The 16,320-nt window shown below is 46.5% G+C and overlaps 1 protein-coding gene and 1 long non-coding RNA gene across 4 annotated transcripts in view; both read right to left on the minus strand.

The window, feature by feature from the left end:
• The window catches only part of LOC147602850 (uncharacterized), a 36,239-nt gene extending 23,792 nt beyond the window's left edge, over positions 1-12,447 (minus strand). For all 3 annotated transcript variants that reach the window (XR_015265718.1, XR_015265720.1, XR_015265719.1), the window contains exons 1-3: positions 12,308-12,447; positions 12,080-12,167; positions 11,902-11,968 (exon numbers count right to left, since the gene is read on the minus strand). This is a non-coding gene — a long non-coding RNA (uncharacterized LOC147602850). The remainder of the gene's footprint in view (positions 1-11,901; positions 11,969-12,079; positions 12,168-12,307) is intronic.
• LOC147602851 (uncharacterized) lies at positions 12,271-16,027 on the minus strand. The gene is made up of 3 exons (XM_086797379.1): positions 15,930-16,027; positions 14,695-15,202; positions 12,271-14,600 (listed from the first exon to the last, which is right to left on the minus strand). The coding sequence occupies exons 2-3, from the start codon at positions 15,027-15,029 to the stop codon at positions 12,587-12,589; spliced, it is 2,349 nt and encodes a 782-aa protein (XP_086653505.1). The 5' UTR covers positions 15,030-15,202; positions 15,930-16,027; the 3' UTR covers positions 12,271-12,586.
• Positions 16,028-16,320: the final 293 nt, after the last annotated feature.

Genomic DNA, 16,320 nt, shown 5'->3' on the forward strand with positions numbered 1-16,320 from the left:
CATTCCCTGGACCGACCAGCAGCACACCACCGTGTATATAGATTCACTTCATCATTCAGCATGCGTACCACATCAGTGCCACATCGGTGATCACATCAGTTAACACCACATCATACATCTGCTGCTGCTGCTGCTGCTGGCGCCTGCACTACATCAGATCATCATCTTCACCGTTCAGCACCAGCGTTTTACATCAGCTCATATCTTGGGACATTGGAAGAGTGCACATGACAAAAGTGGAGCCATCGAGGCAAGGACTCGACTCACTCAACACATGGTTAGGAAGATTATCCGAGGGTGCAACGAGGATGAGAATATAGCCCTCTATTTAGAGTAACTTTTGGGCTAGTTGGCTGGCCAACCCTAATCTAGGGTGTTCAGACCATAATAATAATAATGTTGTCCACACTTGGCTGTGCTCATCAAGCACTTCGACAATTACTCTTACAGAACATGAATCCGGCCACGCACTCAACCTCTGTGCTGGCCAATGGTGGATAGAAGCATGTCCACATCACACCTTGGAAAAGTGCAAGTCGACCTCAATCCGGATGAAGCCATTGCCGAGGAAAATGATATCCACGATTCGCCCTTGCTCACCGATGAGCACAGCTTGCAATAGGTTGTGGGCTGGTTGCTGGCAACAAACTTGCAGACAAAGTGGTAGGCTCCAAGGAGAGGCAAGAAGCTGGAGGTCCACATTAGATAGCTGACACAGCTGATGATGGGAAAGGTGGAGTTGGCTGCCTGTCAAATCCCCATAGGATCACCTCGTAAAACGCTCTTGGTACAAGACTCGACACCTGCAAACAAACCAAACAAACATAAAGGGGTGGAGGCGTGACTCACCTCCCAACCTTGACAGCCGTGGGCAAGCCCACAAGTCTTGGCTGTCTCCACCGAGCCACGAGCTGAGCTAACTAGATGAACGTACCGACCAATCTGTACCTCGTGACGTCCCATACCGCCACGAAGCTACCCTCGCGGGCCTCGAGACTGTTGCCAGCCTCGGCTGCGTAAAGCAAGTACACGTCTACACTAGATCCAGGCTCCTGACCATAGAGCTCTTGGCCGGTAAAGACACGCGAGACTCTGTGTACTAATGGCTAACCTTGGCCACCCTTTTATAGGCTCTTGGCTGGTCATCCGGCGTCCACACTTGGGCGCCCGCCCGTCCATACTTGGGTGCCCGCCCGTTAGTCTATTCCTAACTCAGCTCGCCAATAAGCTTGCCTAGCTCCAAGCTTTCCCAAACCTCGAAGCTAGTCTTGTGTGCATGTAGCACACGGTAGATACACACTAAGCACATGACATACTCCCCTTCCTCTTAAGAGCTAGCTCCTGAGCTCACTAGAAAGCCAGGGTAATCCCTCTGAAGAGTAGTCAATGTCACCCATGTAGTGTCCTCCTCAACACCATTCTTCCACTTGATCTTGTATTCCGTGATAAGCGTATTACGCAATCGTCTTTCACGAAATCCAAGAATCTTTTCAGGTTCGTGTAGAACAAATGTCATATCCTCGACATCTATGATTTTTCTTGACGAGTGACCAGTTCCACCCAGTACTTCTTTAAGTCTACTGACACGAAATCATAGTCACAGGGGACGGAGGGGACGGCAGCTTGGAACGCCTGGACAACGATTCGGGACGGACCAGGGACAGGGACGGACGGACGTCCCCCACGGCATGTTTCTCACAGGGGACGGCGCAGGGACAGGGACGGCTGTGCGGGGACGGCAGAGCCGTTGCTCGCCGTTTTTTGCCGTTGCGCCTACCGTTTTTGGCCGTTGCGCTTCCCATTTCTAGCCGTTTATGGTTGTTGACTCTTTGAGGCTTGGCCCTCTCTCTCTCTCTCTCTTGCCTATCTATATAAGAACAAGCCTCTACAAGGCTACAAGCACACACAAGTTCACAACTCTCAAGGCTCAAGTTTTCAAGGCTCAAGCTTCTTCTCTCTTCCAACTTCCAAGTTCCAAGCCTCTAGGCTCTCACACAAGGCCCGCGGGCCGCCGCCCTACTATCTAGATTCTAGAATCTAGACTCTCTCTCTCTCTCTCTCTCTCTCTCTCTCTCTCTCTCTCAAGCCTCTTGAGTCTTGATCTGTCCCATAGGTCGGATTCGGCCTCCCGTGGACGTCTTTCTTTCTTTCTTCCGTCCCGCACGACATTGTTCGAGCTGAGTTTGCTGCACCACCTATGGCAGTGGAGGCATTGTTCCAGACGATCTCCTTTATATACAGGATGAGGGAGAGGGAGATGCCCATGGAGAGACTATCCCGCCGAGCTTTTGAGGCATCCAGATAGCTGGCCGAGGCTGGACACACTGGATCTTGGTATGCACAGATGCTACAGTGGTTCTCACATCATGGTATAGACATTGAGCGGTTGCCACCTTTTCAGTATGATCAGTCTGCTCCACGGGGTTACCTCTCTCTCAATGAGAGGAACAGAGTGATGAGACAGGACATATGGCAGCACTACATACAGGAGACATGGACAGCACCAGAGAGCCCACTACCACCGAAGATGCTGTACTACAGAGACCACTTTGTGAGCATCTCAAGGGATGGGTTTATACATCGACCGCGGTACATGGATGTATACATGCCACACAGCTCTCGCGTTGCTATTGGACAGCTACGAGTCTCATCACATCAGCTAGAGATAGAGGCTGGGAGAGCGGCACGGATTCCTAGAGCTGGGCGGATATGCAGATTGTGCCGCGAGGAGGTGGAGACTGAGGATCACTTTGTATGTAGATGTAGAGCCCACCAGGGGATCAGAGATAGATATGCAGGATTGTTTGAGGAGCACTCTTCACTACATCAGTTGATGGAGGCCTCGGACCAGCGACAGCTTGGCAGACTACTACTAGAGCTTCATAGTTCTCGAGAGAGACTCCTCCAGACACCCGCTCCCACTAGGGGTGGGAGACAGTCCCAGCTCACAGATTTCTTCCAGAGAGCTATGCCAGTGCCAACTGATGTACCACGTGGGGTGACCGCACAGAGAGCAAAGGAATTGAGAGCCAAGAGGAGACCTAGACAGACTGGACATAGAGCACTCCGACTCCGTCACCGAGAGATAGCAGCTATCCGAATGAGACACCAGATGGAGACACAGGAGAGGCTAGCTCGCTTTCATTCAGACTCAAGGTACATGTTCATGCCATTCACAGCCTCAGCATCGGCGATGTATGATATCTTATATCCCTCTTATGGCACTGGATGGAGTTAGACATAGATCTGCATAGCATGCTTGTACTACCCCTTCAGCATATAGAGATGCATCTTGCCTTAGCACTCCATCCACATCCCCACCCCCCTTATATTGTTTGTATATGGACTCCACCGATCCATGATGATTCACAGTTGTATCCAGACACATGCACACTTTTTCTTTTGTTTCTTTTCTTCCGATGACCGGAAGAACACAGTTGTATTATTTTTTGTCTCATAGGCCGACTTTGGCCTCTCGTAGACGTTAATATATCTTTCTTTCTTTCTTTCTTTCTCTCTCTCTCTCATTCCTCAAGGCTCAAGAGTCAAGCCATCTTCAACCATGGCATCCTCCTCACGTGCCGGGGCTTCTCGTAGAAGGACAACAGGATGGACATGGTGGGAGGAGGTTAACTACACCACATCCGTTCATGGAGGCGGTTCTCGGCCATGGGTATGCAAGCTTTGTCCGTACCGGCGAACGGGTGGCGCCGACAAAGTGCGAGCCCACCTCTTGCATGAGAGTGGGCATGAGGTGAGGTTTTGCACGAATGTCACGCCCGAGAAGAGACGGGAACTTCTTGACAAGCTTAGCGTCTACGAAGCGGTCGAAGCGACAAGAAGGACACCACGAGTGGCCGTGGATCCCGCGACGATGGGGAGAGGAACTCAAGTCTCTACAATGGAGTCATGTGGTGGATCGGGATCATGCACACCATCACCTTCACCATCAAGTCGGAACGTTACTCCATCCACGACGCCGGCACCCTCCATCTCCACGGCCTCTCAATCATTACGTGGCCCACGACGACAATCTACACTTGGGAAGAATTGGAACCCCAAGTTGAAGGAGGAGGTGGATATGGCGGTGGCCCGCTTCTTCTTCCACGACCACATTGCCTTTCAAGCGGCTAGGTAAGTGCAATCGATCATTGCCAATTCATCATTCATGTTTTCATCATCCTAGTCCCCTTCTCATTAGTAAATTACTTTCTTGAATAGGTCGGAATACTTCAAGGTCATGGTTAAGAAGATTGGGCAGTATGGCTCAACCTATATACCCCCCTCATCCGAGAGCTTGCGCACTACATTGCTCGAGAAGGAGAAGCGCATTGTAGAGCAAGCGGCCGACAACACAAAGCGGCAATGGGAGAGGAACGGAGTCTCCCTCATTGTGGATGGATGGAGTGACACCCGCAAGAGGAGTATTCACAGCATGGTTGCATATTCCCGCGGAGAGATGTACTTCATCTCATCTCATGATGCATCCGGGACTGGGAAGAGCGCGGATGTGCTTGCGGCGGAGTGGGCTACCACCATGGAGATCGTTGGCCCCGAGCATGTAGTGGGATTTGTTGCGAATGGGGAGCCTTCCAATAGGGCGACGAGAGCTATTCTCCAAGGTATGTATGGACATGTCACGGTGTCCTTTTGTATGGCTCATTGCCTAAACAACCTCCTCAAGGACATCGAGGCATTACCATGGATCAGCCCGCTCATTGAGGAGGCCAACACCATGGTCTCCTTTGTCCTCAACCACCAAAGACTTCGGCATGAGTTCAACAAGAGGTCCTGTCTCTCTCTCCTCAAATATTCTGACACCCGGTTTGCCTACAACTTTCTCATGTTGGGCCGGTTGAAGGATTGTAGCGGTGCTCTGAGGGGGCTTTTCCTTAGCGACGAGTTTGTCGCCATGCAAGAGTCCCATACAAACACTGGCCAAGAGTGTAGGCTACGGGCGGATGACGCCTCTTGGTGGGAGCGTGTGAAGACCACAGATGCTATGGTGAGGCCCATAGTCCACCTATTGAGGATTGTAGACGCTATGCAACCATGCATAGGCAAGGTCTACGAGGCCATGGATCGCATGATAGAGAAGTTGAAAGACTTCGTGCCTAACGAAGACAGATACGAGGAGATCCATGCCTTGTGTCTAGGAAGGTGGAATTCCTACTACTCTCAATTGCATGCAGCAGCTTATGTGGTGGACCCAGAATTCCAAGGCAACAAGCAGGAGAGCGACCGGGAGGTGAGCGCTAGATGGAGGATCATCTTGGATCGTCTTGTGCCTGATGCATCGATTAGGCGCAAGATCAGTGACCAGCTTTCGATGTACAGGTCATTTCATGGCTCCTATGGCTGTCATGATGCACAGGTTGACCGCTCCAAAGTTGGTGCTGCTCTATGGTGGGAGGACTTTGGTTCAGATGGACCGGAGCTGCAGCAGCTTGCCATCCGCATACTTAGCCAGGCCGTCAGCTCCTCTTGCTTGGAGCAACTTTGGAGTACCTACAGCCACATTGCCTCTAGGAAGAGGAACCGACTCGGGGTAGAGCGTGCCAATGACCTTGTCTTTGTCAGCGCGAACTTGCGAATGCTTTGCAAGAGCGTGACCAAGAAGGCAAATTCCTTCACCGAGTGGGAGATGAGTCAACAAGAAGAGCAACAAGAGGATGAGGTGCAGGAGAAGCATGCCAGTGAGGATGAGACTGAGGATGAGCTTGATGCTTCTTTAGCACAAGCTACCCATGACCATGAGGCGAGCACTTCACGTGGATGATCATTTATGGATCATGATTCATGGGCCTGGCTACTTAGCTCTAGCCTCTAGCCTCTAGTCTTCAGCACTTTTTTGTCATTGACTCATTTGAGTCCGTCCATGTATTCTGCCTCCTTAAGGCTTAGTCCTGACTCCTGACTCTTGAGTCATGACTCATTTTGTATCTACATAATTATTAATATGACTCAAAAGCTTACCGTTTTAGTGTAAATTTGTGCTCATTTTGATGTACTTGCAAAGTAGAATAAGTGTGGAGCAGAAAAATTTTCAAAAAAAAGTATTTTTTGAGTGCCGTTCTCTCCCCCGTCCCCGTTCCCTACTTATGGCCGTCCCCCGTCCCGTCCTCGTCCCCGTCACCGTCCCCCGTTCCTTGTGACTATGCATGAAATACAAGATGAACTTTCACATGAGAAGGCAAATCCAATTCATATGCCACTGAACCAATCCGTCGTATAATATGAAATGGTCCACAATATCTAGGAAATAATTTCGAGAATCGACATGTCCGTAAAGTCTCGGAATCTTTCGGAACTCGCAAATACACCATCATTCCTTCAGAGAACTCTCTAGGTGAACGATGTCTATTAGAATAAAATCTGTCTCGGTCTTGAGCACTTCTAATAGATTCCTTCGCAACTTGTAACATTTCTTGCATATCTTACAAAAAATTACGTGCTGCATCATGCTGAAGTCCTGAGAATCCCACTGTAACAGGTGATCTAGGTTGAAAACCATACATAAGCATGAAAGGACTAAAACCTATACTCGTATGCTTAGTACTGTTATATGCAAATTCTAACATAGGAAGAAAATCTTCCCATGAACTCTACCTTTTGGATACATATGCTCGAAGCATATGATTCACTCTTTCAGTCTGGCCATCAGATTGAGGATGATCTGAGAAACTCAAATTCAAAGTTGTTTCCAACTTCTCAAAAACAAGTTTCCAAAAATCACTCGTAAACTTAGAGTCTCTATCACTGACTATGTCTTGCGGTAAGCCGTACAGTCTAAACGATCGCTCGATAAACTGCCTTGCTAATTGCGTAGCTGTAATGGTCTTCCGTGTGTCGGTAAAAATCTAGCCATTTTTGTCAAGCGATCTACCACAACCCAAATAGAATTGTGGCCTTGATATGTTCTTGGCAATCCGGTAATAAAATCCATGGAAATACTTTCCCATTTATTACTTGAGATTTGCAAAGGATGCAACAAAGCCTGTCTAAGGCGTTCAACTTTATTTGCTTGACAAACTTGACACTTGAGAACATAATCTTCTACATACCCTTTCATCTTTGGCCAATAAAAAGTGTATTTCACTAACGATAATGTCTTGTATACCCCAGGGTGTCTAGCAGAAGGAGCGTCGTGACACTCCTTAAGAATCTTGGACCTAATGTCCGGAATCTGTGGTACACAAATTTTGTCATTACGGAATAGTAAACCATTCCGAATCATCCACTAACCTCCTGCAGCCTGAATGGTAGACTTCTCAGTCATTGAGTCTTGGTCAATCAATGAGCTCCTGTCCTGGATCTTCTGCCAAAATGGACCAAAATAACTATCAGTCCTGCAAAGCCCTCTCAATGACTGAAATAAGTCGGTAGAAATCTCGATAAACGACAAAGTATTCACCTCTCTAATTCGACTGCGACACTGTTCATGGACCCTTTTTTATAATGAATCTCAAAATCAAAATCTTTCATTAATTCAGCCCATCGAGCTTTCCTTCCTCTCAAATCATCAGCATCACACACATACTTGATTGACTGATGATCAGTCAAGACCACAAACTTGAAGCCATATAAATAATGTCTCCAAACCTTGAGAGCGTGAATCACCGCATAAAGCTCCTTCTTAAGGGTTGGCCAACGAAATTGAGTATCGTCTAGCTTTTTACTTTCAAAAGCAACAGGTCTACCATCTTGAAATAGAGCAACCCCAATTGTATAGTCACTGGCATCAGTTTTAAGTACATAAGGCCGACTAGGATTGGGTAATGCTAAGATAGGTGCTCCCTTGACTTTATCTTTCAAAAGTCTGAAGGCCATATCCAGATCGTTATTTCAAGTGATAGGCTGATTCGACTTACGTCCACGACCTTTCAACAAGTCGGTCATCAGTAGTGTGAGTTGAGAGTACTCCCGCGCAGATTTCTGAAGAAAAACAACAAAACCGAGAAAAGAACGAAGTTGTTTCACTGTCTGCGGTATAGACCAGGCCAGAACCTTCTGAACTCAGTCATAGTCAATGCTCAATCCATCTCTAGTGATCTTGTGTCCCAAGTAAATGATGTCTGTCATGAAAAACTCACATTCACTTAATTTAGCATATAGTCGATTCTGTCTTAAAATAGTTAAGACAATCGTGAAGTATCTAACGTGATCCTCAAGAGTACGACTATATATCAAAATATCATCCAAGAACACAACCACAAATTTTTCCAAATGTTCACGAAAAAGATCGTTCATCATTTGCTGAAAAGTGACTTGAGCATTAGTTAACCCAAAAGATAATACGAGAAATTTGTAATGGCATACCTAGTCCGAATGGCAATTCTTTTGACATGCCTTTCATGAATATGTATCTGGTGATAGCCAGCACATAAATCTATCTTCGTGAAATATCTCGCTCTCGCTAACCGGTCAATCAGGTCACCTGATCTAGGGAGAGGATAACAGTTCTTAATTGTCATCTTGTTCAATCTCTTGTAATCTATACACATTCTCCAAGTGTTATCCTTCTTTCTCCTAAGCAACACAGATACACCCCAAGGTGATTTACTTAGACAGATCTAGCCCATCCTCAAATAATCTTCGAGTTGTTTGGTCAACTCATCTTCCTCAGCTTGGCTCATCCTGTAAGGTGGAATACTAACAGGGTGAGCACCAAGGACAAGGTCAATACGATGATCTACTGCCCTTTCAGGTGGTAAGCCCGATGGTAGTTCCTTAGGAAATACATCTTGAAACAAATCAAGTATCTTCTTTAATTCTTTGCTTTCAAACACACTTAATTCATTGACATCCATAGAAGGTATGAGAAATGAAGAAAGTGAAATCAAGACATAATGGAACGCAGTATATGAAGAAGAATCCATTATATTACAAAATCAATTGTATTTACAAGAGGTCTCTGAGAGGGATGTATACAATCACCTAAGATACTATACTGAGTATTCCTATGTTCAAAAGAAAAAATATGACTAGACCAATCTATCTAAACTTCGAAGAAACCCAAAAGAGTTGTGGAATCCATCTTCGTAGCTTTCATCTGTAAGTCCCTAAATTTCTGGAGATAAACCTCATAAGTGAGGTTCTGCAAGGTCATGGTCAAAGTAGCAAACCGGGCAACAACACCATGGTCATCCTCTTTCTTGAGAAATTCTTTCTTGAAGACGTCTTCGAACTATGCCCAAGTCGTTGGTTTAGGATTGAGTTCTTTCCACCAAAGCAAAGCTTTGCCTGAGAGGAAACCTGCTGCTAATTGGATCTTTTTGCCGTCGTCCTATGGATGAAACTGAAAATGGACTTGCCACTTATGTAGCCAAGTGTCCACTATCTCTTTGGTACGCTGCTTTTGCTCGCCCCCAAACTGTTCCGGAGTAATATTGGGACCTAAAGCAGATGCCAAAGTATCCATACCCGAAAGAGTAGATAGGATAGTGGTCAACAAAGAGATGGAGTTCTGTAAAGCCTGCATCTGCACGACAATTTGTGCTTGACATTCCGAGGAAAAAGCTTTGAGAGAGCAACTTTAAACTCTTGGAAATATGATTTTGAAACAAAATCGTCGAAAAGATCGCCATCGGTGGCTTCCGTAGCCGACAGGTCTTCACGTTCGGGAATGGGCTCCAACTCGGATTCTTGGGTCGACATCTTGAAAAGGACAAGGTGAGAGAAAAGTTTGATCTTGCTCAAATAAGAGTGCTAGAGAGCTTGAGAGTTTGAGAGATGTGTGGCAAGAAGCCCACTTAAGGGGAATTTATAGGCTTCCCCAAAAGCTAACTTAGCTTTTGCTTTTGTGTTTTTTTTTTGAAAAAATACATTTTTTTTTCTTAATTTTTATTTTTTTTTAACACTTACAAAGCAATAAGTCTCTTCTAAAGTGTGGGTTAAATAAAACCTTTAGACCCAGGTGAAAACGCTAAAAGGATAGATGATTTTTTTTTCAAAAAAAAAACCACCCGACAACCTTGCTTTTTTTTTTGCATTTTTCTGCAGCACGTAGCGCCGCCAACCTGCCACCCGTCCATCCACTCGCCAACGCTGCCGCTTGCGCACGAATTGGCCGCCTGCATACGGCCGCCTAAGCTTTATGCGCCTACTTGGCTGCGAGTACCAGCCTGCCAACGACTGCCTGTGTGTACCACTTGTCCTGGCTGCGCACAAAAGCTTCAGGGCTGCGCTACAACACCCTGACGTCACTTCTCCCTCTCTCTCTCTCTCTCTTTTACGAACAACAGCCGACAAGCTTTTTCTTTTTTTCTCTCTTCAAACTGTTCATACAATTGCAAGAACACATCTAGCCCTTCTTCTTTGCAAAGCAAATAACCTTACAAGACCAAACCCTAACACGGGTTCCAACGATACAAAATAACATGCTGAAATTGAAAAAACAGCAGTATACTCAGAAAAACAACAATCTTCATGAACTCATACCTTTTCTTAGACCTCATCTTCCCTACCTACCGACTTGCTCGTTCACGAGGCTTGCTTTGATACCACTGTCAAATCCCCATAGGATCACCTCGTAGAACGCTCCTCGTACAAGACTCGAAACCTGCAAACAAACCAAACAAACATGAAGGGGGTGCAAGCCTGACTCACCTCCCAACCTTGACAGCCGTGGGCAAGCCCACAAGTCTTGGCTATCCCCACCGAGCCACGAGCTGAGCTAACTAGATGAACATACCGACCAATCTCTACCTCGTGACGTCCCATACCGCCACAAAGCTACCCTCGCGGGCCTTGAGACTGCTGCCGGCCTCGGCTGCGTAAAGCAAGTGCACGTCTGTGCTAGATCCAGGCTCCTGACCATAGAGCTCTCACAAAGACACGCGAGACTCTGTACTAATGACTAACCTTGGCCACCCTTTTATAGGCTCTTGGCCAGTCATCGAGCGTCCACACTTGGGCGCCCGCCCGTTAGTCTATCCCTAACTCAGTTTGCCTAGCTCCAAGCTTCCCCAAACCTTGAAGCTAGTCTTGTGTGCGTGTAGCACACGGTAGAAGATACACACTGTGGCACATGACACTGCCATGGGGTCCTCTGAAGGGGGATAGACAAAGGAAGCCACCCGCTGCCGATGAAGCACAGTGGCAGGGAGCACGGAGAAGAGAAGAAGAGGTGAAACCCAAAAAGGGAGGCGAGGGGGGGGCAGAACAGGGGCAGGGATCAGGACAACAGAAGGGAGGGGAGGGCAGAGCAGCGACAGGCGGTCGCGGTGGCTAGGAGAAAAGGCGGAGGGCGGCGCTGCAGAGGTGGCGGAGAGGGGGGGGGGCTGCAGAGGGCAGTGCCGCAGAGGTGATGGAGGAGGGGAGGACCGCAGAAGAGGCAGAGGCAGGAAACGGGACGGCTGCGAAGAGAGGTGGCGTGAGGTAGAGGCGGCTGCACAAGAAAGAGGACACGGGAAGTGAGGAGCGGGGGAAGCAGAAACGGCACGGGGGGGGGGGGGGGGGGGATAAGAGGAGACAGGGAGGAGAGGGTGCAGTGAGAAGGAGGAGGAGGGGGCAGTAAAAAGGCTGGTGTGCACAGGCCTGCGCAGGGCGGGGGCGGGGGCGGGAAGGTGCAGGTTGCGACGGGGAGCCACAGCCCTCAATTCTCTCTGTGGCCACTATTATGGAATTGTTGATGCTCTAACCCCAAGCAAACTTTCCTTTTCTTGCTAGCCACAATTTCAATACCTGAGCACCATACATAATCAGACAGTATGCATTAAGCATCCAAACAAACAGAACCATGGCATTGACACTTTCACCTAATCAACCATACTAAGGCTGGAGAAAATCTGTTTTGGACATCCAAGACCAACAAGGAAGGTTAACCTTCTCTAATGCTCCATAATTGCAAACTTGATTCACAATCAAGCAGCTTTCTTTCCTTGCTAACAAGCATTTTACCTGTGAGTGGTCTATTATCAATTTTAAGCGGCCAGCCTGCCAATCCCAAAATCCCTTCAGAATGTGGCTGCCAACCAACCCAAAGTGAAGTTGCACAAGCACATGTTAAGCATCCATACAACCAACACAATCCATGAATAACATGTGTATACTAAAAATCTCGTGATTGCTGTCCTACCATTCATAAACCTAGTAGCTTCCACAAACCATTCATCCATTGTATTGCATGCCTCCCACATTCATAAAGCCAGCAAAGACTGCCAAGACTGCCAACCAACAAATCAGAATTTAATTGGCAGATATGGGCACAGAAAGAACCAAGAACGTGAAAACAAGCTTCATTGCTGAATGCATCTAAGACATGGATTAACCTCTACATTGATTGCAAGAGCACACTGAAAGATACTTGCACAAAAAGTAAAGCTCGAGACAGGACATTTCGTCAATTACAATTCAACCTTGTCCCTGATTAAAATGTACACCCTCCTTTCTGCTAGCCTGCAGCCTAGACCTGAAGGCACAAATATAACAAGCTCAAGTAGCAATAAAAAGACCAGGCAAAAGTTACAATCTCTACTTAATTACCACAAATTGCAAGGCTGTTGCCAGAGAGCATGATCTGGACAAGCTGGCCAGGGTTTAGTGGCTCGACCAATACAGGCCCTGACCACATGGACCAAATGAGTTATCCCATAGAAGGAGAAGTTGAAGGTCGTGACTCTGATTCATTTCGCTTTGAAGTCTTATGCCGTTTGGAGCTTTTTTTCCTCCCGCCACTGCTACCTCTTACCTCACCTTCATCAGCTGAAAGAGTCTCTGCAGAAATTGAAGGAGACTTGGTTCTATGCTTGTGTTTCCGTTTTTTCCTCTCCTTGTGCCCATGCTCACCCTCCTTCTTGTGCTTTCGTTTATGCCGTCTTCGAGCCCCATCATCATCAATATTGTCTTCATTAACATTCTCATGTTTGTGTTTCTTCTTGTGTTTTTTATGTCTGTCCCTGCGCTTCTCATGCTTGGAAAACTCACCTTCGTTCTTCTTTCCATCCCTTGACCTTGATCTATCCCTAACCTTTTCCTCGTACCTATCTAAATTTCCAGCAATGTCCCTTGTGCCAGTATCATTATTTTCAACATCCCTCATATCCCCGGTCTTCTTCTTATCAGGGGTGGAGGGGGGTATCTTGTCAGCAATTGGCACTACAAACTCAGAATCCATGGGATAAGCATCAGAGTACGCTCTTCCTGCTTCTACCCTCTCTGTCCTTCCTTCACCACCTGCATTAGCAGGTTTAGGCCCCTCAAAAATTGCATCTTCATCACAATCTCTTTCAATTTCATTGCCTTCTGTACGCCCCTCCATAAGTTCCTCTGCATCTTCTGACAGCAAAATATGCCTTCTCTCCAATAACAGAATTTCTCCTTTTGCACTTACAATCAAAGGTCCATCACCTTTATCTGAAATGGCATCCTGCTCTCCTGTTGCCATTGTGGAACTGCTCTCTTCTTCTAAGCTGGCACTGCGCAGTAACTTGTCGTGCTTTAAATTAGGGTCACCAGGCTTATGTTTCATACCACTACTCAACTCAGGCCTTTTACCCCTGTCTTCATTTCCACCTACTTCTCTATCTTTGTAAACAGAAAGTCCTTTTCCTTTTGAGGCAGTTTTTAGATCATCTCGCCAATCATCCAACACGTCATCACTTTCACTTTCTTCTTCAAAAATGGCATTGGAACCTCCTGTAGGTTTTCTAACCCTGAGTCCTTCAGCAGAAAAGCTCTCATTAGGATAATGATTCTTCTCACCATCTAATTCCTCAGCCTGAAGATATATTTTCTGGTTGTATTTCTCATCAGGCACGTGAGGTTGCAGGGGCTGTTCATAATGCTTATCTGAGGACGTCTTCTTGGCATCCACTCGATTTGTCGCCTTCTGGTAGCTTTCATTATCCAATAAAACAGAAAGTGACCTGGCGGGGGAACTGGACGACTGCACCCTTGCAGGACTTGACACACTGAATCTCTTATGTTCCTTCATGAGATTGCTAGCAATCCGATCCTCATCCAGTTCAATGCTCAGCTCTGTTGGTGAAGATCGATCTATATTACTTATGCTGTGGCCCCTACCAACTTTCACCTTACTGGGACTCCTGCTTCTGTTTTTACCTGGAGGGCTCAAGCTGATGCTTGCACTACTAACCGAAGGGCTTCTCACTGCTTCCCTGGATACAGATCTCTTGGAGGGGTGTCGAGACTTTGTTCCCTCTCTCTTCGGCCTTGGGGAAATACTTTTCTTTCGGGAATGTCTTGGAGACCGAGTGTGAGACTTTCTCCTTGGTGAAGGAGAAAGAGTTGGTGACCTCCTCCTACCTCTGCTCCTGCTCCTCCTAGGAGATTTGGACTTTGTTCTTGATCGTCTCCTTCCTCTGCTCCTACTTCGCCTGCGATAATGATGATCCCTATCTCTTCCATATCTGAACCGAGAATAGTCATTATAGCTCCCTCTGTAATAACTCTTGTAGTTATGACCTCTGTATCCATGATAGTCCCTTGCACGATAAGGTGAATAGTAGTCACGCCTGTAGCGTATAGGAGACCGTGAACCAGAGCGCCCACGTCGATATCTAATGGGGGAGAGGGAGCGTGACTTGGACTTTGATTTTGACCATGAAGGAGAACGTGATGCTGATTTTGATACTGACCTGCCATCATCACGAGTGAAACATTGAACACATGCTTTGTGAACATTCTTGACCTTGCCAGAAAAGAAGTGAGCATATCAGAAAAGAATCACACCTGCTCTTGTTCCCTTCGGTTGGTTTCTTGTCAGCAGCATCACTTCCTTTTAACTGCTTGCTTATCTCTGCTGCACGAGCAGCAGCCACTTCGGCAGCTGACTTCAGTGTTGCTGCCCTGGTAGCTGCCTGTTGTGCAATCACCACCTGCTGCATCATAAGGGCCTGCTGGATTTGATATTGCTGCATGGCCGCAGCTTGCTGCATCATGACAGACATTTGAGGAGCCTGGATTGAAGTAGAGATTTGTGCCCCAGTTTGCCCAGATGAAGACTGAGCTGTAGGCGGGTTCGGGCTTGCAAGCTGGACTGCAGACAAGGGATTGGAAGCATCCATGTCTGTTGATGCCGGTGCCTTACCTGGGAATAATTGTTATTTGATTGAATCACCCAAATGCCTACAGCAAAAAATGGCAGTCCCACACCACAATTTGTGTTACAGGAGCCCTAAAAACCTGTAAAAAAGGTTATACAGCCTCAGTTTATCCTTGAGCTTGCATAGCCATACACCTACACATGGAAAAAAAAGACAGTTAAACATAAATTATGCCAAGGATTCAAGGCATAAGGTCGATGTACCAAAGCTCCAATCATCATACAGAAATATATAAAGTAAATGAGAACATGGATTTTTTCACATAGCTGTTTACATATTAAAACCAAGAGATGTGGGAAATCACAGGAAGAAAAACTGAGCTCAAGCGTCATGAGAATCCAAACAAATCAGCATCCTTCCATGCCGCAAATATTAAATAAAGCATGCCCAGCTACAGATTACATCTCATGTGATCGTCCATATCAGCATAATTGCCCCATCTATCTAGCTCGACTAAGAGATGCTGTGCATGTATCGAGTCCCATGTGCGGGGGCTTGTGAATTGTTGTGTGTTTAAAGGGAGATGAGAATTCACATGAGAAGGCATTTCCCAGCCCCAGCGAGATCTTAACAGCCCTGACCTACCGTGATTCTACTAGTTGTGCGCATCAAAAAACCTAGCAAACTAGTCCAAAAAACCCTAAAATCCAACTACAAGATACCACTCCAAACCCAATCAGATTGACTCAGAGTAGTGTAAAACTTAGCGTACTTAAACAAAACAGGTCCCCCACCGTCCCCTCCTCCCCTCGCCCCTCCGAAAAGAAACACACGCGCGCGCACAGGTTTCGATCGCCCGTAAACGGAAAGAAATAGAAAGTAATTAGGTCAAAAAGCAACCACAGCTCAAAAGCCACAGACCTGTTTGTGCTTGGACGTAGTAAATCCGACCCAGCAAAAACCTAACCTCATAAGCCCACGCAACAAGAAGGTATCCCTTTTGAAGGCCAGTATTAAACAACATTTCGATTTTTAAAGAAAACAAGAGAAGGGTTTTTTTTAATTAAAAAAAACTCGAAAGTTTTTTTTCCAAATGATCAAGCACGCCTAGCCATCGATTTTTAAAGAAAAACGAGAGAAGGGTTTTTTTGTATTTAAAAAAACTCGAAAGCTTTTTCAAAATGATCAAGCACGCTTAGCCATCGATTTTTCAAGAAAAACAAGAGAAGGGTTTTTTTTTTTTAACTCGAAAGTTTTTTTCCAAATGATCAAGCACGCTTAGCCATGTGGTCAAGGGCATTCCTCTGAGGCC

This window comes from Cibotium barometz, chromosome 65, assembly GCF_041138505.1.
Source record: "Cibotium barometz isolate CiBa-2024 chromosome 65, ASM4113850v1, whole genome shotgun sequence".
NCBI lineage: Eukaryota > Viridiplantae > Streptophyta > Polypodiopsida > Cyatheales > Cibotiaceae > Cibotium > Cibotium barometz.